Below are 25,715 nucleotides of genomic sequence, written 5' to 3' on the forward strand. Positions count from 1 at the left end.
ATTCAGACCTCGTTTCTTACTCGTAGCTTTACCCCTTTCTTGTATTGTTTGGCACTTGAATATTCAGATCTTTAGAATGAAAATCTGCCAAATAAGCCGAATGGGCTAGTGTTTGGCATTGGAGTTCTATTCCAGACCTCGCTGAAGACTTACAAAAAATATTGTTGAGAATGAAAAGTGCCAATAAATTAAAGATTCCTAGAATATTGACATTTGGAAACTGGTGACTTCAATCAAGGAGAAAAGTGCCTAAGTGTGACAATCAACATCCTACTAAACAATCTAATGATGCATTTGGAGGAACAAATGTTGCCTGATTCTTTATGCATCCGTTTTCTTTAATAACTAATGAAAGTAAGGTAATATGGTAAAGGGCCTTATTGCACCCTACTCCTGGCCAGACATGCCCCATATTTAATACATACCATTAATTTTAGAAGTATATCTGTTTCTAATGTTTCAACTTCCTTTTCCAGTATGAAAGCTTCTTAGGCATATCAATATGCCTAATTATGACTATTGGTTTCCCAAGACCCAAGAAAACTGTGTTTTAACCTCTACAACTCACAATATGCAAATCTGGAAAAGAAATTTTTATTAAGTGCCCCTTTACTGAAAACTACCATGTGTAAATACTGATCTAGGAGTAGTGACTTCCTAAGCAGTGTCGAAAATCATTACCATCATTTGCACATTCTTTTTCCAATATACAGGAACCCATACCAACATGATTGCATCCATTTTTTTGTGGGCATATGCACATTGAATCGCGTATCAGAAACTGGCCTCACTACCTAAATTATATCTGCTTTCCATCTTTCTTTCTTTCCTTCCTTCCTTCCTTCCTTCCTTCCTTCCTTTCTTTCTTTCCTTCTTTCTTTCTTTCCTTCTTTCTTTCTTTCTCTTTTCTTTTCTTTTCTTTTCTTTTCTTTTCTTTCTTTCCTTCCTTCCTTCCTTCTTTTTTTTTTTTTTAGACAGAGTCTTGCTCTGTTGCCTAGGATGGAGTGCAGTGGCATGATCTTGGCTCACTGCAACCTCCGTCTCCTGGGTTCAAGCATTCTCCTGCCTCAGCCTCCCGAGTAGCTGGGATTACAGGCACATGCCACCACACCTGGCTAATTTTTGTGTTTTTAGTAGAGACGGGGTTTCACCATGTTGACCAGGGTGGTCTCAAACTCTTAACCTCAGGTGATCCACCCACCTTCTATCTTTCTTAATTGCTGATAGCATCTGGTCATCAAATAATAAATTTGAATGATCTATCTCCATTGTACCACGTGTGTGTGCATGTGTGTGTGCATGCATGCACATGCGTGCATGTGTGTGTGTGTGCACGTGTGTGACTCTCATTCTGTATCTGTAGTCTAAACTGGACCCTTTGGGACCTAGAGCCATGAGTCATATATATGTATTTCATTATCTGTGAAACAGCTGCTATACATATTTCTGATCCAGTCCCAGAAAAACTTGATCATTTGAGGGATCCATGTCTGTCTCCTTCTACTAGATTGAAATTCTCATGAGGGCAGGGACTTTGTCATTTCAGTTTTTATATCCCTAGAACCTGGCAAATAATATGTGTGCCTAATGAATTTAAATTGTCGGTCTAGAATCCAGTCAGATCTTCCAAATCTAGAAGTACAATGGAAACTGCTTTTGATAAGTCTTCTATGTTAATACAAGAGGATTATAAATAGATAGTGAGACAGCTAGTCTAAGAAGCTTCTGTTCTTACCTTAGATGAAAGCGAATTTGACAAGCTAATAGGAGAGAAGAATTGAATTAACTTATCAGCCTTTGGGTTTCTCAATAGTCTGAAGACTTTTGTCTATTAGCATTGCCTGCCTTTGATGTATAGACAGCCTCCTACAGGGACTGCTGCCTTACAATCAAGGTCTGCACGTTTGTTTGTTATTAGTAGAATAAGTCTAATTTAGATAATAATTTAGGCAACTTTGTCACTTTTTAAAATTTTTTAATTCTTACAGAAAAAGAAGGCATTGCTAAAATTTTCTGGATTGGTTTAAATCAGCTATACTCTGCTAGAGGCTGGGAATGGTCAGATCACAAACCATTAAACTTTCTCAACTGGGATCCAGGTAACTGCTCCTTCCCCACCCCTCTGCACAGAACAAATCTTCAAAAAAGCAAAAGCTTCTCACTCACCAATAGCTTAGAAAAGTTTCACATCTTGGCAACTCTTACTATCGTTACCTCTCAGAAGAGTGTTTTCTTCCTAAACCATTCTTAATTGTGATACTGTTATTGCCAAGCTGAACCACACCATGGACAACTGGGCATTTGAACCTTTAGACCTTTAGAACAACCCTGCATTTTTATGTAAGAGCAGAAGGAGCTCCACCACATGGCCCAGAAGCCATTCTGTGTCCCTAAAGGACTTGGCATGGCTGTGACTCACCCATGCTGTGTTTCATCTGCAGCTTAACTCTAATATGGACATATCCCTTCATTTTCAAACTCCTGGGGTCGCTCCCCACTATAGCATGCAAGTACTGACAACATCATGGTTGTATTTTCTAATACAAATAAATACTTCAAAGAGAGTCTTTTAGGGAATAAAACAAACAAAATGCCATTTAGCCAAAAGACTTTCTCCCCAAAGGAAGGATTAGACAATTTTGAAAAATAAAATAAAATCTTTGACTTACGACAAATGTAGAACCTAAAGTTAACACTGATTTCAGTATAAAACTGCTCTGTACACATATAGGAAAACTGAGTTAAGAGCAATAAAATTCCAATTAGTCACTTTAGTTAATTTAGTTTGCTAAATTTCCTTATCAGCAAATGAAGTAATACTTTTATTATTTCACTAAATAGAACCTTTAAAGATAATGTAATCTTTAACTCAAGGCCTTAATGGCATGACAATGATAAATTAATATTTTTATTTTATGGAGTAGCAGATTAAGAGCTACTAACCATAGAATATGACCTGGAAGTCATTTAAGGAAAAAGTTTTTGTTTTTGTTTTTAAAATTAACTACAGTGTATCATAATATTTTCCCCTTAGATCCTATATTTTAGAAGAAAGACATATTTAAGCACATAATTATTCATTGAGGCTTATACATTTCAATTTAGCTAAGTTTTAACTATACTATGAGTTTCCATAAAAGCATAAAATTAGGAGTACAAATTATTCTTTATGACCACCATCCTGGCCCTAACTTTCTCATTCTAATGCTTTGAAAAATGTTCCCTTTTAAGACAGACCCAGTGCACCTACTATAGGTGGCTCCAGCTGCGCAAGAATGGATGTTGAGTCTGGTCTGTGGCAGAGCTTTTCTTGTGACGCTCAACTTCCCTATGTTTGCAGGAAACCATTAAATAATACGGTGGAGTTAACAGGTATCTTTCTTACATGCTTATACAAATAGGTCTTAAAATCATAGTTTTGTGAAAACAAGTAAATCTTTTCCGACATCCATTTCCACCTTTCCTTCTCCTGATACTGATAGTACCAAAAAGTACTTGATTTTTAACCCTGTGGTTAGATGTTATCAACCATATATGAGTAAAGCTTTGGTTGAGGTAATAAAGAATATTAAATAAAAGGATGTACTTGCCCAGAAGAAGGCAGAGATATTCGAGATAGGAAATATACTTCTGTTCGTGTGTGGCTCTTTTTTCTCCAGAGCAGCGGTTCTCCAGGGGTGGTCCCCAGACCAACAGCATCAGCATCACCTCTTCCTGTTAGAAATGCAAGCTCTCAGGACCCACCACGGATTTGCTACATCAGAAACTAGAGGATGGGGTCCAGCAATCTATGTTTTAAGAAGCTCTCCAGGTGGTTCTGATGCATATTCAAGTCTGAGAACCACTACTGTCCATGCCTCCGTAACAAGGCAAAACCTATGGACACAGGAGTAATCCCAGGCTTCTTCACCCTGTGCCCCACAGCACCCGGCCCTCTTCTGTCCTTCTCTACCAGGCAGGTCTTTGCCTTGAAAAATCAAGTAAAAAAGGAGAGGTGCAGAGGGACAAAATGTGTACAATGAGGGGGGTTTTCCAGGGAGTTTGGGGATGAAAGAGACATAAGAACAGCTGAAGTTTTTGAGGAGTGGAAGGGTGTGAGGAGTTTTTGAAAGAATGGAAAAAAGGGGTGCCTTGACTGTCAAGCACAGGGCCTGATGTATACCTGGTATTTAATTACATCCTCACCAAATGAGAGAAACTAATACTCAAAACTGGAGGGGTGTATTAGTCCATTTTCATGCTACTGATAAAGACATACCCAAGACTGGGAGGAAAAAGAGGTTTAATAGACTTACAGTCTCACATGGTTGGGGAGGCCTCACAATCATGGCGGAAGGCAAGGAGGAGCAAGTCACATCTCACATGGATGGTGGCAAGCAAAGAAAGAGAGCTTGTGCAGGGAGACTCCCCCTTATAAGACCGCCAGATCTCGTGAGACTTATTCACTATCACGAGAACAGCACGGGAGAGACCTGCCCCCATGATTCAATTACCTTTCACCAGGTTCCTACCATAACACATGGGAATTTAAGGTGAGATTTGGATGAGGACACAGCCAAACCATATCAAAGGGAAAGGATGATTTTTAAATGTCCTGCTTTAAAAGGAACTATGAGTGAAGGGAATAAAGCATCCAAATGTCTTGTCATCTAAAAAGGAGCATAGAGCAATTTTTAAGGAAAAACTAGATATAAAATAAAGAATGTAAGAGGATATTTTAAGATAATAGGGGAAATGAACATTTGTCTTCCAAGTTGATTCAAACTGCATTTAGTCCATACAACAAAAGGCATAATAGAAAAGCCAGCACAAATGAAAATAAGCTAGAGCAATTGATGATAGATTAAGTAAATATCTCGCAGTAGCAATTATTAAGTAAATCATGATGTTTCCACATGATTGAATAATATGCATTTACTAAAATAACTGTGCCAGCAGGAAAATACAAAGAACAAAACCAAATGATATTCCTACTTATCATTTTAATCTTGTAAAAATATATATTCATTGAGACAAAGACTAGAATATGAAAATGATTGCATTAAGTTCCATTGTGGGTGATATTTTTCCTCTGTTCCTTTATCATAATTATAAAATATAACAATAATACATGCTATTTCAGAATATTAAAGTTAATTGAGTTATCTTGCAAGTGTAAGAGGTTAGCTGAATCTGAATCACTTTATCCTTCAGTAAGAAAACAAACTGTCCACATTTTTAAGATGCTGTGCATTCTTACAACAGATATTCCAAATGGTTCTGAATCAGTGAAGTCTGAGTAACCAACTCACTTTCTGGTTTTGTTAACAGGGGTAGAAGTATTCCGTAGGGTTTTATACTTCATTATTTTTTTCTAATCTGGAAAAATTAGACCTTTGATTGTGAGCTTTATCATGGTCAAAACAGAATCACTAATTCCATGAGGTCCATCTGTCTAGCAGAGGGAAGGAAAGAAGTGCAGGGGTAACCTTTGCCCTTTCCCTCCATTGCTGCCATCTCTTGGATGCGAAGTATATAAACGTCTTATTCTGTCCCTTAAATCTCTGCCTGTTCTTTGTTCAACAGTGAGCATTAATCTACATCCCCTTGCTAAGCTGACCATACAAGAAAACGAGGCTCGCCCTCTTTAATCTTCTCAAGGACAGAGACTGGAGGGAAACCTAACAAATTCCATACCCAGGAAAAGATTTGTCAGAAACTGACTTAAGGCACGTCTTTCTGCTGTCTACTTGGACTAAGGGCAATCTCTCCCTTCATTGTGTCCAAACCCTTTAATAGTCTGTGCTCAGCCATATAGGACATTGAAGCACGTTAAAGTCACATCATTTTCTGAATCCCAGTGGGAATTCCTGCGATGCCATATATACCTCATTTATGTGATAGGCACCACATGAATTCATGTCACTGTAGCATCTGACATCACATTCCCCAGTTTTCCAGGACCCTCATTATTCAAGAAAAAATAATTTGCAATGTTATTGATTCAAATAGATGTATCTTTACTGGAATATAAATAGCTGCTTTTCCCCCAGATGTCTGGACATACTCAGATACCCGCTGTGATGCAGGCTGGCTGCCAAATAATGGATTTTGCTATCTGCTGGTAAATGAAAGTAATTCCTGGGATAAGGCACATGCGAAATGCAAAGACTTCAGTGGTGACCTAATCAGCATTCATTCTTTAGCAGATGTGGAGGTGGTGGTCACAAAACTCCATAATGAGGGTAAGTTTTTAAAAATATCCTATTTGAAAGGCTTAAGGCATTTTAAAGTATCCCTGGTTTTAGACTCTTGGTGGGAATGAAAAGCTTACAGTCTGATCCCACAGGTCAGCACTGTCAGATAGGATTGTCTATGGTGATGGAACTGTTCTACAATTAGCACTGTCTAGTATGGTGGCCACTAGCCACATGCAGCTTTTGAGCAGTTGGCATGTAGCTAGGGCAACTGAGGAACTGAATTATTACTTTTATTTCATTTTAACTAATTTAAGTGGCCACATGTGCCTAGTGGCAACCAATTTGACAGTACTACCATTGATTGAATGATCTCCCTCTTCTCATGAGCTAAATTTTATTTAAGTTGCTCAGAAAACTTAAGTGATAATTACTTCACTTTTGTAATTACTTGAAAGCTAAATACTGGTAAAGGAAAATATACTAGACTGACAGTATTATGATCTCTTCCTAGAATTCACTAATAATAGCTGAGAGTAGATACCTACTCAGTGCCAGCCTGGTGCTCCTTGTTTCACTTGTGAAGGCAGCAGAGTCATACCAGGGCAGCAGTGGACAGTATTTCTGTTCAAACTGGGATATATATGATTGTATTTGTAGAATTTCATTCATCCCACAAAGCAAAGTTTATCTACACCAGATATCAGGAACACTCAGCCTGCAGATGTTCTACCCGTGTACTTTACTGGCATAAGTGACTTAAAAAGCCTTCATTACCCAACCTGCCTGTCTTATCAACATATTAATAACCAAATTAAGAGTACTACAAAGGCTCTTAAAACTCCGTATCAGAATGTAAAAATTCGTATAACAATATAAATATTAAAGTATGTAATTGAGCAAAACCAAAGAAATAAAACATTTTTCTTTTAGATACCAAAGAAGAAGTATGGATAGGCCTTAAGAACATAAATATACCAACTTTATTTCAGTGGTCAGATGGTACTGAAGTTACCCTAACATATTGGGATGAGAATGAGCCAAATGTTCCCTACAATAAGACGCCTAACTGTGTTTCCTACTTAGGAGAGGTAGGAAACCTCCTACGGTTTCTTTATATTCTTATTGTTTCACTTAATGATAATATTAAGATTTCTTTGGTTGGGAAGTTTGTGTATAAGCTGGAAAAGAAAAGGTAAGAGCCCTCTGGATCAGGGTACAGGGCCACGGACCATTACCTGTTAAGAATCGGGTCGCACAGCAGGAGATGAGTGGCGGGTAAGCAAGCATTACTGCCCGAGCTCCCCCTCCTGTAAGATCGGCAGCACCATTAGATTCTCATAGGAGGGCGAACCCTATTATGAACTGCACATGCAAGGGATCTAGGTTGCACTTCCTTGTAGAACAGTTTCATCCCAAAACTATCCTCTTCGCCACCCTCTGTGGAAAAAATTGTCTTCCACAAAACTGGTCCCTGGTGCCAAAAGTTGGCAAAAAATAATCTCAAGTCTAGATTGTCTTTCTGGTAGTTACTTTAAAAAGGTAAATAAAAGCAATTACTAAGTAAGCAACCTACATCCTATCTGAGAGCATCTTTTCTGGTCTCAAACAGATACAGAGAATCCCTTTAGAACTCAGATTCTTGTGCCAGACTGATTCTAGCAACCTGCTTTCTCTCAGGACCAGGGCCTCCACCCACCTTTCTGCCATCAATGTGATATTTGGCTAACCACAATTTAACCTGAAAAATCCCATCTTCCAAATTCATGTTCAGATTGTTTTATATCGATACTACTTTGAAAAGTGAAAAAATGATTTTATTTAAAAATTAGGCCTAACATCTTTCAGAAACCATCTTACTCCTATAGAGTGCTCAGCCTTAATAATCCAAAATAGGCTGTGTCTTGAGCAGAAAAGATATATGTACCTCTATGTTTTGTTTGTATCACTTTCCCGTGGACTCCTAATTGGTTATTGAAAGTGACTGTGTCACTTAGACATCTAAAGAGACTTAAGTGGAAGCAATAAATATTATGTGTGTTTAAAAGCAATTTAGAAAGGTGTCACATTTGAAGCTCTATTCAAAATGATATCCAACATGTCTTTAAAAGAACATCAGAAATGGAAAGGGGTTCCCATGGGCAAGAGTGAACTGATGGCATACCTAGACAGCATTCCAATGTTCAAAACTGACCCTTATCACAATCGTCTTATTAAAATTTAATTCGAAGAAAGCAAAGTGACTTAGTCAATTAAGCAAATTAATGTTAAATAGCATATTTGAAAGAGAGAATTTTGAAGTCCAGGTTGAAGTAGAGTTGAAAGAAACTTTTGACCTAGAATTCGTGGAGAATAGCTATTTTAGCCACCGTCATCATTTTACACGTGAGGAAACTGAGAAAGGGAGGTTGATGATGTGCCTAAAAGTTTCAAACTTTGGCTGTGCCTTAGGGAAGAAGATTAGAATGCTGAAACTGCGGGCTGAGTTCTTCTCTCTTCAGCTTTTATACTAAGTGTCCTTTGATGGTTTTATTGCTACTCTTATAAGAAAATGAAATTTATCCACAATGTGACCTGGAGGTGATGCTGAGGTAACTGGTTGTGAGCCATCGCTTTGCAGGCCTGTTGAGTAGCATTTTCTAGCAGTGTGTTCTCACATTTGATAATTCATTTATATTAATTCTCTTTCTCTCTCTCTCTCTCTCTCTCTCTCTCTCTCTCTCTCCCCCTCTCTCCCCCTCTCCCCCTCTCTCCCTCTCCCTCTCTCTCCCTCTCTCTCCCTCTCTCTCCCTCTTCCTCTCTCTTTGTCTCATAGTTTTTGTGAGTTCAGTTTTGAATATGCGGTAAATAATTTCCTTTCCAAGCAAATGTTTTTGTCTCCTTTCAAAGCTAGGTCAGTGGAAAGTCCAATCGTGTGAGGAGAAACTAAAATATGTATGCAAGAGAAAGGGAGAAAAACTGAACGACACAAGTTCTGATAAGATGTGTCCTCCAAATGAGGTAGGTGAAATCCCTATGTAAATTTTCTCAAGCAGTGTTACAACTTCTTGGTTAGAAATGGTAGCTGAGACTTAAATAATTCAGACTTATAAAATTGAGGAAACTACTAGTTTCTGTTCATTTATGTTAGAACAAGCCAGAAGGCAGTGAGTTACAGCATATTGCTTCTTACAGAAGCAGAAGTTTGAAAATTTCTATAAATATTTGTAGAATTACTAGCCTCAAGGCCAATGTCTTTACTTCCCCCACTAATATTATCAATATTCAAAAATAATTCATCCAGTGACTATTATACTCTTATGATGAGCCAGCCTCCAAGGATAAAGAGAATTAACCCATACCTTTTGTCTGACACAGGCTCACAGTCTTGTGGAAGTTATCTGTGAAATTGCATCCCACCCCCATCACATGTGTGAATTCAATAGCCATGTCCTCAATTTCCACATGTTCTAAGATGCTATCAATGTAACAGAAACATGCTTGACAGACGGGGACACCATCAAGTCTGGCAAACAGTTTGACAGTATTTTTCCTCTGATTTAGGGCTGGAAGAGACATGGAGAAACCTGTTACAAGATTTACGAGGATGAGGTCCCTTTTGGAACAAACTGCAATCTGACTATCACTAGCAGGTGTGACCATCAGTCAACTTGTACTCAGAAACTTTCAACTCTGAGTTCTTTTGCTAAACAGTCTTCATAAGAAAAAGGTGCATCTTCAAATAGAGTCAATCATTGTGAAACACTTGCCAATTTGATTCTCCTTTTGTAGATTTGAGCAAGAATACCTAAATGATTTGATGAAAAAGTATGATAAATCTCTAAGAAAATACTTCTGGACTGGCCTGAGAGATGTAGATTCTCGTGGCGAGTATAACTGGGCAACTGTTGGTGGAACAAGGCGGTCTGTAACCTTTTCCAACTGGAATTTTCTTGAGCCAGGTGAGTGTGTTAATCTTTTTTTATATATATACTTTAAATTCTAGGGTACACGTGCACAACATGCAGGTTTGTTACATAGGTATGCATGTGCCATGTTGGTGTGCTGCACTAAAGTAGCAGTATACTGTGACTAGTGAAAGGCAGCACTCCTCTCAAAGGTGTTCCTCACTCACTTTTGAAATGTGAGGGACTCGATGATCTTCAGGATTGGAGGCTGTCTATGGAAAAATACACAGAAGCACTGGCTGTGTCTTCCCTATTATGTCCTTGAGAATAATCCAGTGAAAGAAGTTCAAAAACTTAGTTCTCCCAAACCACCGTCTAATGGCTCAGAGCTAGAAGCACCAGTGCGAGTTTTTAAAATCTTTTCTGTGTAAATCTCAAATAGAATCTCAAAGTGCCCATGTGGGGCTCTTTACATTTTCATCTCTCTGCTTCCTAACCTTTTATCAAAACTGAATGTGTTTTCTTCCATTATTCTCAATGGGTAAGAATTATGGAGGCTATCTTGCATTATTTATTTTAATACTGTTTCATACTTTTAATACTGTTATGAATACATAAAATTATGACGGTCATAAAATAAACAGCAAACAAATGTATGTTACCACATACCTCCTTCTATCTTTATTATACCAGCTTTTCCTTTGGATCAGAATCTGGGAGAGTTGTGTTTTGAGGTTTACTAGGTTGCTTAAAAACTGCTCAAAGTTGTTAAGCTAATTTGAACCACTATCCTAAGCAGCAATAGTATTTAGGGTACAGCTCTAGAAACAGACCACCTGGGCACAAATCCTGGGGGCAACCACTTACTAATTCTATGACCTTGAACAAGTCACTTAATTCTCACTGTACCTCAAATTATGACAATAGAATCCCCCCTATAGGTTTGTTGTGAGGATTAATCTTTTTCAAAAAGTACTTTACAAATAGTAAACACCTATCATTATTATTCTGAACAACACATTTCTTTCCTCTCTTTGTTCCATGTCTTTTTATTCTCTCTCCCCAACTTGGCTGAAATAAAGAGTAGGAACACTAGAAGATGTTTGAACTTTAACATTTTAATTGTTAATTGAGCTTTCCACTTCAATCCCAGCTTCCCCGGGCGGCTGCGTGGCTATGTCTACTGGAAAGTCTCTTGGAAAGTGGGAGGTGAAGGACTGCAGAAGCTTCAAAGCACTTTCAATTTGCAAGAAAATGAGTGGACCCCTTGAGCCTGAAGAAGCAGCCCCTAAGCCTGATGACCCCTGTCCTGAAGGATGGCAGAGTTTCCCCACAAGTCTTTCTTGTTATAAGGTAAAGTGACATTCTCATTCTATCCTTTAATGAAGTTATTTTTCCACTATCCTAGTTCGTGTCCTTGTACAAATTATGCTCTTCTCCATAGTCCTATGTAACCTAACTAAAGTGCTCTGGAGCACAGAGTCCTTGGCAGGGCGTCGCCGAACCTCTGGCATGAGGTGGTCAGCCCCACACCCTGCACGTGTCCTACCCGAAAAGGCAGGCCCAAGAACTGGCTCCTTCCCAAAGTCCTTTTTTCCCAGTAAGTTGGTATACTATATGCCATACTGCCGCTCTGCCTATGATCCTCATATTCCTCTAATTCTTGTTGTCAAACTGATAGCTCCAGCACTGTTTATAGTGTAAAAAATTATATATATATATTTATATATGTATTTATATTTATATATTTGGGTCTGCATCAGTCAGCTAGTCCCATAAACAAACCATTAGATGCCACCCCAAAATTCGGTGGCTATGACAACAAACATATAGCCTCACATTCTCACAGATCTCCAGGCCATCTAGGGTTTGACTGATCTAGTTCGGTGACCTCTGCTCCCAACTTCAGGTCAGCTGTGCTGGGCTCCAGCCCTTCATTCTAGGGCTCAGGCTGAAAGGGCAGCAGTTTGCAGGGGTTGGTTATTCTCGTGGTATATCGCTGGAGCCCAAGAAGGCAAGCCAACCATATAAGCACATTTCAGGCCTCTGCTCACTTTACCTCCACTAATATCCCATCAACACAGTAAGTCACATGGCCAAGCCCCATGCCAAGGGACAAAGAAGTGTACTCCACCCACCAGGGGGTTGTGGCAAGACCATCTAATTATATTACAAGGAACTGAAAAATTGGGACAAATGTAATTTGGCCTGTCCTTGTGTCATCATCTCTTCTTCCTCCTCCTCCTCTTCTTCTTTCTTCCTTCTTTTTCTCCTTTCTTCTTCTTTTGAAACAGCCCAAGTTCCAGGTTTACTTTTGCCACTTTCTGTCAATGTTCACACACCAGTGCAGACTGCTCTTTGGTTCTTCCTCGTCAGAACATAGTTCTATTTCTGTGTGGGTCACAGTGTCTTATATTCAAAATTTCTATTGTTAGCACATTTCTTTGCCAAAGCCTACTCCCAAAGCATGTATATGTATCGTTTACAGCCTTGCCTACTGGTTCATTTTATCTTTCAAGATCCTAGGAATACGGGAGAACATGGATCTTGTTGGACCACTTCCCCAGTCTGGCTGAGGAAGGCCATCCATCTGACCACAGCGACTGGCATCTGTGCTGGCCCTCAGTTGAGTTGGCACTTTCAGCCGGACTAGTCTGTGTCTCAGTATCTGTGCATTTACCTGAGCCTCCATTACACCTTTCAGAATTCATTTCAGGGGCCCACACATGTGACAGTAATTGACTTTAACACTGTGAAACTTTAAGATTATACCAGAAAACAAATTAACGTTATATTTTGCTAAGGTATTCCATGCAGAAAGAATTGTGAGAAAGAGGAACTGGGAAGAAGCTGAACGATTCTGCCAAGCCCTTGGAGCACACCTTTCTAGCTTCAGCCGTGTGGATGAAATAAAGGAATTTCTTCACTTTTTAACAGATCAGTTCAGGTAATGCTTTTAGAATGAGAATTTCTATGCTGAATTTGATGTCCTCTAGATATTCAAAATTGGCACGTCCTTACCCTCTCTCCCTGTTGGAAAAAAAAAAATGGACATGTTTTATTATCTGAAAGGTCATTTGTTGCTTAGCAGTCATGCAACATCAAGCACTCTTAATATGCAGACACTATGAGGAATCTAAAGGTGAATGAAATGTATTCCCTACCCTTTGTTTAATAAAGTCCAACAGCAATGTGTGGCAGAAAATCTAGAACATAGGCAAGGAAGGGCCTCAGGAATTCAGAGGAGGGAGGGAGTGTTTCTGGGAGTATAACCAGGAAAAGTGTCATAAAGAAGGCTGATTCTTGGAAGGTAGGTATTATTTCAAAAGGCAAGATAGGAGAAGGAGAAGGAACCAGAAAAAAATCAGAACATAAGCAAAGGAACTGAGACCAGAACGTACAGATATGGTCAAGGAGAAATGAGTCATACAAATTAGCTAGAAAATGGGATTTGGATATGAAATTGGAATGTCCTTGTTTGCCAGGGAAGGAGTTTGATCTTAAGTCATTAAGCACAACCAAACAAAAAACAAAAACAAGGTGCCTGTGTGTGTATTTATATCTATACACACTCACATATACATGCATATATACATATATATAGAGAGAGGAAGGAGTTTCACCATGTTGGCCAGGCTCGTCTCGAACTTCTGACCTTAGGTGATCCGCCCACCTCGGCCTTCCAAAGTACTGGGATTGAAAGCATGAGCCACCACGCCCAGCCCGTTTTCAGTTTTGATGAAGTGCGAGTCTGCAAATTTGTTCAATAATAAAGTCTGCGCTTTTGAAAGAGACTTAAAACAAAACTTGCCAATTAGTACTTATCCAGCTCTAAGACTATAATGTTCTTTTCCTGGGAGGAAGGGGCCACAAAATACTACAAAATTGTGAAATTCTAATAAAAATCCTTTAAAAATTAAATTTTTTAAAAAAATTTTAATTTTAAAAATTAAAGCAACTAGCAACATTTTCATTATGCAACAAATAAGTTAGTACTGAGTAGCTGGTGGCCTCCAGAAATGGGTCTGACTCTCCAATTTGCCATGGTCTCTAATTTATTACTTCTTGTCCCCACTTCCCTTGCTTATGTTATGTGCTTGTCTCATATGTACTCAAATAGCAATTGAGTTAATAATCACAAGTCATGTGATCATCTTAACAGGTGCTGAAAATGCATCTGGTAAAATCCACTATTCATTCCTGGTTTAATACATAAATATACACTTACATTTAATAAATATAACATATATAAATTCTTATTAGAATAGAAGAATAGCTCAAATTAATAGCCATATCACACTTAATGATGAAGCATTGTTAAGTGCATTTCCCTGAAAGTCTGAAAAAGGTAAGGATCCCTATATCATCACTATTGTTAATCTTGGTTTGAAATTCATCTCCTGCACATTAAGATAAAAATAATACTATAATGTGTAAATGTTTATATATATTAAGCAGAGGAAAAGATAAATTATCAGAGTAAAGCATATACTATTTACACTCAAACTAGACTTCAAAAATATATCAAAAAGAGTAATGGCTATTATATCTCTAGGAAGTAAGATTTTGAGCGATTTTTAAAGTCTTTTCTTTGGGCTGGGTGTGGTGGCTTACGCCTGTAATCCCAGCACTTTGGGGGCCTGAGGTGAGAGGACTGCTTGAAACCAGGAGTTCGAGACCAGCCTGGGCAGCATAGGGAGACCCTGTCTCTATAAAAAAACAACAACAAAAAAGCCCAAAAGATTAGCTGGGCATGGTGGCACACACCTGTAGTCCTGGTTACTCAGGAGGCTGAGTCAGGAGGATCACTTGAGCCCAGGAGTTCAAGGATACAGTGAGACAAGATAGTGCCACTGCACTCCAGCTTGGGCAACAGAGTGAGATGCTGTCTCTAAAAAATAAATGAATAAAATATTTTCTTTGGAAATTTCCATATCTTCCAGATTTGCTTTTTGTTTTGTTTTGTTTTGTGTTTTGAGACAGGGTCTTGTTTTGTCACTCAAGTCTAGTGGTGTAATTACAGCTCACTGCAGCCTCAACCTCCCAGACTCAGGTAATCCCCCTACTTCAGCCTCCCAAGTAGCTGGGGCTACAGTCACATGCCACAACACCCAGCTGATGTTTGTGGTTTTTTTGTAGAAACAGGTTTTTCCATGTTGCTCAGGCTAATCTCAGATTCCTGGGCTCAAGCGATTCACCTTCCTTGGCCTCCCAAGGTGCTGGGATCACAAATGTGAGCCACAGTGCCTGGCCCAGATTTGCTCTAATATAGCTTCTGCTGTGTTTTTCTCATTAGAGAATGTAGTTTCACTACAGTGTACTGGAAACCTAATGTAAAATACAATACCTGTGTTCCATAAATATTTATTTATTAAGCATCTGTCATAGAATCTCAGGTATTCTAGACATCATTGTCTAGTGTTAGAAATTAATATACAAAATTTCACTGCAGACTGACCCAAGGTAATTTGTATATACTAAATACCAACTCTCGGGTTCTTTTTGAGGTGAGTGTTAGCTATTCCCTCAACCTTGAGAATAGATTATAACAAATACAAAATTCAGACCAAAATTTTCCATACATACAGACATTTGCTATGCAAACATTTATTGAAGCAGACACAAAACATCTTATACAACCTGTTTTGTAAGCTTGACAACATCCCAGCAATCTGTCCTTTTTGGTGTTTTAACTATCACCTTGCACAGGTTTACTTGAGCAGATGTGGCAGCATTCTGTTCCCATTGTAGTGAGTATCAGGCCGTCACAGTCACAGGACCCAATGACTGGATGTGGGATTGTTTAGAATCAAGCCCTACTAAGATACAGGCTGTGGCCTCACAAAATTCTAATATATTCTTGAGAAGTGTGAGAGTTTCTCTAAATATTTTAGCTAATCCCCGCATCTCAAATAACTTATATTTCACCAATGAGAGCCCAATCCTACTATCATGCCGATGAACAAGCTTCCAATTTCAGCGACATTAACCCAGTTCTCACATTCACTCTGCTCATGACCAAAGCTTCCAGTGTGACTTTGGTGATCATGGAAGTCCTCATGATGGCCACCTCTGGAGCATGGCCTTTCTTTTTTTTTTTTTTTTTTTTTTTTAATTGTACTTTAGGTTCTAGGGTACATGTGCATTTTTTAAAATTATACTTTAGGTTCTAGGGTACATGTGCACAATGTGCAGGTTTGTTACGTATGTATACATGTGCCATGTGGTTTGTTGCACCCATTAGCTCATCATTTACATTAGGTATTTCTCCTAATGCTATCCCTCCCCCATCCCTCCGCCCCATGACAGGTCATGGTGTGTGATGTTCCCCACACTGTGTCCAAGTGTTCTCATTGTTCAGTTCCCACCTATGAGTCAGAACATGCAGTGTTTGGTTTTCTGTCCTTGTGATAGTTTGCTCAGAATGATGGTTTCCAGCTTCATCCATGTCCCTACAAAGGACTAGAACTCATCCTTTTTTATGACTGCATAGTATTCCACGGTGTATATGTGTGGGGCATGGCCTTTCTAATACACCACCAATACTTCCTGACATGTAAGTTTCAAGCAGGGCAACTTAACAGCCCTTAGATTTCAAGCTTGACACAGACAATATCGTACTATCCAGGTAAAGTATTTTTAAGTAAAATGCTGATATAAGGTCTAGATTCCAAGCAAGCAGTTAGTAACCCTAACTGGAACGAAGAGCCGTGGATAAGTACTAAGCAATGAGGTTGTAGATATTTGTGAGAAACAATAAGCAGAAAACATTGGAACATCATATGTGATAGAAATGACCATTAAGAGCATCCATATACAGAATGAATTACACCAGGAAACAAAACATGAAAGGAAACTTTTATGATTTGTTTCTTTGTTTTGAATTACACTTGTTGAGCACTCCCTTCTTTAAAAAATTAATACAAGTTCATTATATAAAATTTGGAAAAGATAAAAACAGATAATGAAGCAATCACCTCAAATCCTAGCTCCTGATTATAAACATAGTAAACACTTAATGTAAACCCTTTCCATTTACTTACATCTCTACACATATAGCTTTTACAAAACCTATTTTCCATAGAATGTACTATGTTTAATTTTTTTCTAATAAAAATAATGTATATTGAATTTAGAAAACAGAACAGCACAGAGAAAAAACAAATCTCCATAATCCCTTCACTCGTAGGAACTGTATTTTATTTGTACTTGGATCCTAGCAGCTAACACAATGCCATAGTAAGCATACTGCGTTGTTTGCTTAATAACTTCTCCATAATAAAGAAAGTGTTTGCCTGTGCTGTGCTTACAGAACATATTCTAAAACCAAAATTGTAACTATGGCTTAAAGGAAAGAAGGAAGCAAACCCATTTATATTAGAAAATGATTCTAAAGCGTACTCCTTGATGCCTTGGCTTTTTATTGCAGGAATTGACCTTTCTCAGCAAGATATCTATTGCCCAAATTGTGTATTGCATGCCAAGGAGTTAAGTCAGATTACTGCTGTACCTCTCACAATCTAAGTTCCACATCTCTATTTGTATTTCAGGGAAAAAGATTCATGGTGCACCAAATCATTAAGCCTCTAAGATCTTTGCAACTCCTAATGGTAGCCCAACAGGGAAAGCCATTGTAGGGCAGAAATAGCCATAGGATTAGAGAAGAAAGCCTTGTTTGCGATGCCATTGCTGCTGTGTACACTGCCTCCTGTGATGTGGCATGAATGGATTTAGACATAAATCTAAGGCTTTGTAGAATAAGCACCCTCATCAAATAGTATTTATTGGGGCTTATGGCTGAGATACTGTTTTCCTTCGCAACCAGATGCAGCAGGAAATTTGATTGAGAATAGGAATTTTAACACAATTACACATATTAACCTTTTATGCAATCTCTTCATAACCCAGTAGTTTTAAAACCATATACTTAGTGCTTGGAGTACCAGGAATTTGTAAAGAGAAAGAGGGAATCTCAGTTTGACTTGATTCCCTGGTTATGATCGGGTACAATTTTTTCCTTCACATTTTCTAAAATTAACATTGGAAGTGTGCAATGATTAATGTGATAGCCAATTTCTTCTTCCCTTTATCTTCCTACAGCTCAACTAGGTCAAACCAGGAATGAGTTACAATTGAGGAAATATTTTCCACTTCTGATCCCGCACACAAAAAAAATACATACACGTAGCTATTATTTTCTGTATTTATGACATGTTAGTGAGTTCTTTAAAATGAAGCTGAAATCTGTAAATTTCTGTGTTCAAATGAAACTCAGTTTCAGAAAGTAGTAGAGATTAGAAATTTTGGACAATCGAGCAAACTCTTCTCTAGGAAACTGTCCTCTGAGATGCAGTAAAGGAGCCAGAAATGGGCTTGAAAGCAGAGATGTTTCTAAGTAGAAGGAAGGGGAGCTATTAGCTGAGAGAAGACTGGGTAAGGGCTTAAGGAGCCTAGAAAGTTGAGGACAAACCTCTAAAAAGGCTGCCAGTGGGAGCCTCTGCAATGCAGGTGACAAATGATCTTTGATTGTCTTCCTGGTTGTATTGTGGATTGTGTAAAGAAGATAAAATAGCTAATGCTTACTTTAGGGAAACACAAAATTCTACACGAATTCCCCAGGCCCAAATATACAGTATGCAAAGATTTGGGAGAAATGAAGTTATTTCCCCCAAATAAATATGAGGAAGAATACTTAACTGACTCTCTATTTTAGCCGTCTGGCTCTAACTGTGCTGTATATGCCAGTTGTCTAGACCCTGTGGTTTAGAAATCCAGCACTCGGGTGGTCTGATACACTCAGAAGCCTGTAAGAGAGCTCTGATGAGCAGAAGGCATAAACTGCAAATTCCTCTTTAGCTGCTAAATTTAAACTGGACTTGATTGTCTCCACTGGATATATCTTAAATCCACAAATTGGTGGATCTTTCTCTGTGGAAGAAAACAGTATAACAATGAAAACCAAAACAGGACAGTCCTCATTCATATTCCATTGCATTAAGTCAAAAACCTTGAGGTTGAAAAGATGAAAAAGTACTTATTGTTGTTAAAATACGAGGGAATGTTGAATAAAGGTAAGAAATAAAGAAAAGCAATTATTTATTTAAAAATAAGAAATTAGTTTAAAATTCTTTGTTTCAGCCTTTGATTCACTAGTACATTTTATTAAAATGAACTTATGATATTTCTCTGTAGACTCGTAGCTATATGTTCCATATATTCCATATATTCTGCTGAACTTGAGAATATGCATTGTTTTTAGATTTGAAATCTACCCCTTCTTTAAAATGTATTCTATATTATACTTATAGGCATATTACATTTATATATGTATACACACATGTACTGATCATACATATCATGTGCCAACAAAAAAGGTTAAATTATATGGATTATTATTTGTCACCCAAAAGTGTAATAAATTTTAGAAAATATTTTCAAATGGAGTTAGAGGCAGAGAAAAATTTCTATGCTTATATCACGTCTACTTATGCTGTATATTTATCCCTGGCCAGAGCATAAATGTATTTGAGGGGAAAGATTACTTAGACATATGTTCCTGCCTCCATATGCTTGTGTAGATAGTCTTCCTTAGAAGGCCTACCCTTCTTCCTCTTGGCCAATCTGATTACTGGCATTCGGATCGTGTCTAGAAAGAAATGTTAGCCATCCCTTGAAGAATATCTTTTGTCCTACCAACCTCACGAAGTCTTTCTTCATTTTCTGCAGTCCACAGTGACCTCTCCTTTCTCTGAACTTTTGTATCATCTAAAATGTGTACAACTCATTTGATAGCTTTCATAAATGGTCTTTAGTTTTTTGTTCATATATATCTTATCGCTATTTCATATTACATTTGAGGGTAGATGTAGGTCTTAAACTTCTCTGTGTCATCATTGCTCCTAGCTCAATGCCTTTTACATAAAAGTATAATACTTATAGATGATAAGCATAATCACTTAAATGATTACTTAATATATTTTTCTGGTGTATTTCTTTGGCACATAAGCAATACTCACATTCTTGTTTACTTTAAACTTGGTGGGTAGTAGGAACTCAACTATGTTTCAACTATTGTTTAACAAAAATTTAGCCAACTAGTTCTGCATTTTAAAGAAGATTATTTGATAGTGTTATAGACAAACACTTTAAAGAAATGCCATTGTTGCTTTTGAGTGTATCTGAAAATATTCTTTAATATTCAAGCACTACAGTAAAAGTCTTTTTTCCTCTTAAAATTCAAAGAATGGTTTTTGCCTTTCATATGAAGAAAACAGCTTAAAATGTAGTTTTAAAAGTATGGTACTTTTTATGTAGCTACCCCATATTAAGGACTTAGTTTCGTTTCAAAAGACTTCTTTATGTTGCTTGAAACTGTGCTTTTCATTTAGTGACGCACTTTAGACATGTGAGTGCTAAATATTTTTGCCAAGCATTGTCCTCGTATTTTTAACACTTGCTTTTTACATAGTGGCCAGCGTTGGCTGTGGATTGGTTTGAATAAAAGGAGCCCAGATTTACAAGGATCATGGCAATGGAGTGATCGTACACCAGTAAGTTAAAACATTATTGTTTTAGGTAGTATGGAAGCACTGTTTCAATAACAAGTTGTTTGTTAAATAATACATCCACACCTAAAATTTATATGGAACCAAAAAAGACCCTGAATAGCCAAAGAAATATTGAGCAAAAAGAATAAAGCTGGAGGCCACCACACTACCTGAGCTCAAAAATATACCTTGAAGCTATAGTAACCAAAACAGCATGGTACTGGCATAAAAACAGACACATAGACCAACAGAACAGAATAGAGAGGCCAAAAATACATCCACATATTTATAGCCAACAGGTTTTCAACAAAGATACCAAGAACACACAATGGGAAAAGGACAGTCTCTTCTATAAATGATAGTGGGAAAACTGGATTTCCACAGGCAGAAAAATGAGATTAAGCCCTTATCTCATATCATATACAAAAATCAACTCCAAATGAATTGAAGTACTAAATGGAAGGCCCCAAACTGTGAAACTACTAGGAGAAAACATAGGGGGAAAGCTCCATGACGTTGGTCTGGACAATGATTTTTTTGGATATGAACTCAAAAACGCAGACAACAAAAGCCAAAATAGACAAATGGGATTACATCAAACTAAAAAGCTTCTGTACAATAAAGGAAACAATCAGCAGAGTGAAGAGAAAACCTACAGAATAAGAGAAAATATTTGCAAATCCTATATATATATATCTGATACAAGATTAATATCCAAAATATAGTCATGCATCACTTAACAATGGGATACATTCTGAGAAATGCATTGTGAGGTAGCGGTTTTGTGCAAACAACATAGAACATACTTAAACAAACCTAGATGGTATAGCCTACTACACATAGGCTACACATCTAGGCTCTATATTGCTCCTAGGCTACAAACTTGTAGAACATGTTACTGTACTGAATCCTGTAGGGATTTGTAACACAATGACAACATAGAACAGGTACAGTAAAAATATAATCTTGTGGGAACACATCTTCAAGGGATGGCTAACATTTATTTCTAGCCATGATCTGAATGCCAGTATTCAGATTGGCCTAGAGGAGGAAGGATAGACCTTCCAAGGAAGACTATCTACACAAGCATATGGAGGCAGGAACATACATGTAGGCCATCTGTGGTTGACTGAAAGGCCATTATGCAGTGCATGACTGTAGATAAGGAACTCAAACAAATCAATAGCAAGAAAACAACCTGATTTAAAAATGGCCAAATGACTGAACAGACATTTCTCAAAAGAAGACTTACAGATGGCCAACAGTCATATGAAAAAATGCTCAACATCACTAATCATCAGGGAAATGCAAATTAAAACCATAGTAAGTTATCACCTCCCACTTGTCAGAATGATTGCTATAAAAAAGACAAAAGATACATGTTGGTGAGGATGTAGAGAAGAGGGAACTTTTGCACACTGTTGGTGGGAATGTAAATTAGTACAAACATTATTGCAAACAGTATGAAGATTCCTTAAAAAATTTAAAATAGGCCGGGCGCGGTGGCTCAAGCCTGTAATCCCAGCACTTTGGGAGTCCGAGATGGGCAGATCACGAGGTCAGGAGATCGAGACCATCCTGGCTAACACGGTGAAACCCCGTCTGTACTAAAAAGTACAAAAAACTAGCCGGGCGAGGTGGCGGGCGCCTGTAGTCCGAGCTACTCAGGAGGCTGAGGCAGGGGAATGGCGTAAACCTGGGAGGCGGAGCTTGCAGTGAGCTGAGATCCAGCCACTGCACTCCAGCCTGGGTGACAGAGCGAGACTCCGTCTCAAAAAAAAAAAAAAAAATTTAAAATAGAACTAACCACATGATCCAGCAATCCCACTACTGGGTATATATATTCAAAGGACGTGAAATCAGAATGTTTAAGAGACCCACAGGATGACTGCAGCACTATTCACAATAGCCAAGATATGAAATCAACCTAAGTGTCCATCAACAGATGAATGGATGAAGCAAGTGTGGTACATGTACACAATGGAGTACTACTCAGCCATAAAAGGGAAGGAAATCCTGCCATTTGTGACAATGTGGATGACCCTGGAGGACATTATGTTAAGTGAAAAAAGCCAGGCACAGAAAGACAAATGCCATGTGATGTCACTGAGATGTGGAATTAAAAAAAAAAAAATGGATCTTATGGAACTAGAGAGTAGAATGGTGGTTTCCAAGAGCTGGGGCAGATGAGGTGGGGGACTGGGGAGATGTTGGTCAAAGGATACAAAATTTCATTTAGATAGGAAGGATAAGTTCAAGAGATCTGTTGTACAACAAGTTGGTTATAGTTAATAATATGTTAGATTCTTGAAAAATGCTAAAAGTAGATGTTAAGTGTTCTCACCACAAAAATGATAACTATGTGAAATAATGCATTTGTTAATTAGCTAAGTTTAGTCAGTCCACAATGTATATATACTTCAAAACATCATGTTGTGTATGATAAATGCATATACTTTTATCTGCCAATTTAAAAAATAAAATAAATACATTCACATATCATACAACCATTAAAATTATGTGTCAAATGAAAATAGAGTCATATACAGGCAGTAACGGAAAGACAAGTTACAAATCTTCTTTTTATTTTTAAAAACTCATATGTATAGTCTCTCTATATATAGTCAAAAAGTAATAAAGCTATAAATATAGTAGTCATCTTTGGGTAGTATGAGTGATTTTTTTCTTTTTGAAATGGGGTTTCACTCTGTCACCCAGGGTGAAGTGCAGTGGTGCGATCTCAACTCACTACAACATTCACCTCCCAGGCTCAAGCGATCTTCCCATATCAGCCTCCCCAGTAGCTGAAACCACAGGCGCCCACCATCACACCCAGCTAATTTTTTTTTTTTTTTTTGAGAGGAGTCTCGCTCTGTTGCCCAGGCTAGAGGGCAGTGGTATGATCTCGGCTCACTGTAAGCTCTGCCTCCCGGGTTCACGCCATTCTCCTGCCTCAGCTGCCCGAGTAGCTGGGACTACAGGCGTGTACCACCACGCCCAGCTAATTTTTGTATTTTTTAGTAGAGACGGGGATTCACCATATTGGCCAGGCTGGTCTCTAACTCCTGACCCTGTGATCCACCCGCCTCTGCCCCCCAAAGTTCTGGGATTACAGGCGTGAGCTACCGTGCTCAGCCATGCCCAGCTAATTCTTATATTTTTTTGTAGAGACGGGATTTCACCATTTTGCCCAGGCTGGTCTCAAACTCCTGAACTCAGGCAGTCTACCCATCTCAGCCTCCCAAAGTGCTGGGATTACAGGTGTGAGCCACCACACCTGGCCACAAGTGATTGTTTTCAAAGCTTTCTCTTTATGCTATTTATTTTCATTTTTATAGTGAGAAGCTATTCTTTTTATTATCTAAATATGGAAGAGTAATACAAAAAATAAAATATCTTTTTTTGGGGGGACTAGGTGGGGATGAGAGTCTCGCTGTGTCACCCAGGCTAGAGTGTGGTAGTGCCCTTGTGACTCACTGCAGCCTCAACCTCCTGGGTTCAATTGATCCTCATGTCTCAGCCTCTCAGGTAGCTGGGACCACAGGCACATGCTACCACATCCAGCTAATTTTTGTATTTTTTGTAGAGATGGGGTTTCACCATGTTGCCCAGGCTGGTCTGGAACTCCTGGGCTCAAGCCATCTGCCAATCTTGGCCTCCAAAAGTGCTGGGATTACCAGCATGAGCCACTGTGCCTGGCCAAAAGCATCCTTATTGGAGGAAATTATTTGTTTGAAGAAACCTCTAAAAAATCCTTGCTATTATTCCACATGTTTATATTATCCTAAGGAGATATTAATGTAATGGTTATAGGAGCAAAACTATTCTCAGATATTCAATATTTACTCCAAATTACAGTTGTGTCACCTCGTTTTTTATTCTTTCTAAATGTAAAACTCCTTGAATTTATTTTTAAATTGGAACATACCTGAGATTAGTTAATCAAATAACAAGCATTTCAACACGTGCAAAAAAAAAATGAGAAAAGCATTTTGCAAGCTTGATTCTCTATGACTCCAGTGGCGAACTTAATACACCATTAACCTCAACTTCTGAAACTGTGGCTTCCTTTGTTTGGAAACTTATGACATTATGCCATTTGCTAAGTCCTCTCATGATTCAGCATCATGGTATAAAAAAGAGATGAAAAAGTTTTCTTTCTGTGGCATATGAACACACTTGAGTGATTAAGGCTGCCTAAATTACATCTAAATTGCAAATATTTATACATCAGTCTTAAATTCTCAAGCGTCTCTTGTCTTTTCAGGTGTCTACTATTATCATGCCAAATGAGTTTCAGCAGGATTATGACATCAGAGACTGTGCTGCTGTCAAGGTCAGTACAGTGCTGGAAAATCTGCATATTTAAAACATAAATCCATCATCATATGCAATCAAGTAATGGATCCATGGAGTGTCTTTGTGTGTGGAGCATGATGTTAGATGTGGTGAGAGATAAGCACACCCATGGCCTGGCCCTCAGCAGCCTAACTTACACTTCATTTGAGAGGATAAAATTCATATTCAAGAAAACCTCCCTCATTACCATGCAGTAATAAGCTCCTAATGAGTGGGCTGAGGAAGGCTAATGAAATTCAGAGGAGGAAGTGAGTCCCATGGCCATTTCCAGAAAGAGGTAGGACTTGAACTGGGACTTTAAGGATGGATAGAGTTTCTACAGACGGGATAGAGTAAGGCTTTCTCATGAGGGGATGGTATGAGAAAGTGGCATAAAACAAGGTGGGAGTGGAAGGAAGAGGGCAGTGAGGAGAACAGCATACAGATCAAGAAGTTTTCATTGGTGCTGTCCTTGATAACAGTATTAGGAAATCAGATTGATGCCACGTTCAGGAATTTCTATACTTCTAGATAGGCAACAGGGCATTTTTTAAAGTTTCTGAGTAGGGAGAGTCACATGAACTAAGGAGGGTATGAGGAAGATTCATCTTGAGACAGATGACAACATGCAACAGGTAAGATTGGAAGGCATAAAAGACCGGTTAGGCATCTTCCTTTGCAGAATGCATTCATGTATCCATTTCATAAACAGTCCAAGGGGTCAGTGAGGCACTGGGGGATAGAACAGTGACAAGGTACAAGGCATA

General features: G+C 38.3%; 1 protein-coding gene across 1 annotated transcript in view; it reads left to right on the plus strand.

Moving 5' to 3' along the window:
* The window catches only part of LY75 (lymphocyte antigen 75), a 93,661-nt gene that overhangs the window by 16,934 nt on the left and 51,012 nt on the right, over positions 1 to 25,715 (plus strand). The window contains exons 5-15 of the mRNA XM_050752865.1: positions 1,989 to 2,099; positions 3,232 to 3,372; positions 6,033 to 6,224; positions 7,110 to 7,267; positions 9,066 to 9,176; positions 9,720 to 9,808; positions 9,948 to 10,117; positions 11,217 to 11,416; positions 12,868 to 13,010; positions 20,532 to 20,613; positions 24,878 to 24,946. Coding sequence (XP_050608822.1) covers positions 1,989 to 2,099; positions 3,232 to 3,372; positions 6,033 to 6,224; positions 7,110 to 7,267; positions 9,066 to 9,176; positions 9,720 to 9,808; positions 9,948 to 10,117; positions 11,217 to 11,416; positions 12,868 to 13,010; positions 20,532 to 20,613; positions 24,878 to 24,946 — 1,466 coding nt within the window. The remainder of the gene's footprint in view (positions 1 to 1,988; positions 2,100 to 3,231; positions 3,373 to 6,032; positions 6,225 to 7,109; positions 7,268 to 9,065; positions 9,177 to 9,719; positions 9,809 to 9,947; positions 10,118 to 11,216; positions 11,417 to 12,867; positions 13,011 to 20,531; positions 20,614 to 24,877; positions 24,947 to 25,715) is intronic.

The sequence above is a fragment of the Macaca thibetana genome, chromosome 12 (genome assembly GCF_024542745.1).
Source record: "Macaca thibetana thibetana isolate TM-01 chromosome 12, ASM2454274v1, whole genome shotgun sequence".
In the NCBI taxonomy this organism is placed as follows: domain Eukaryota; kingdom Metazoa; phylum Chordata; class Mammalia; order Primates; family Cercopithecidae; genus Macaca; species Macaca thibetana.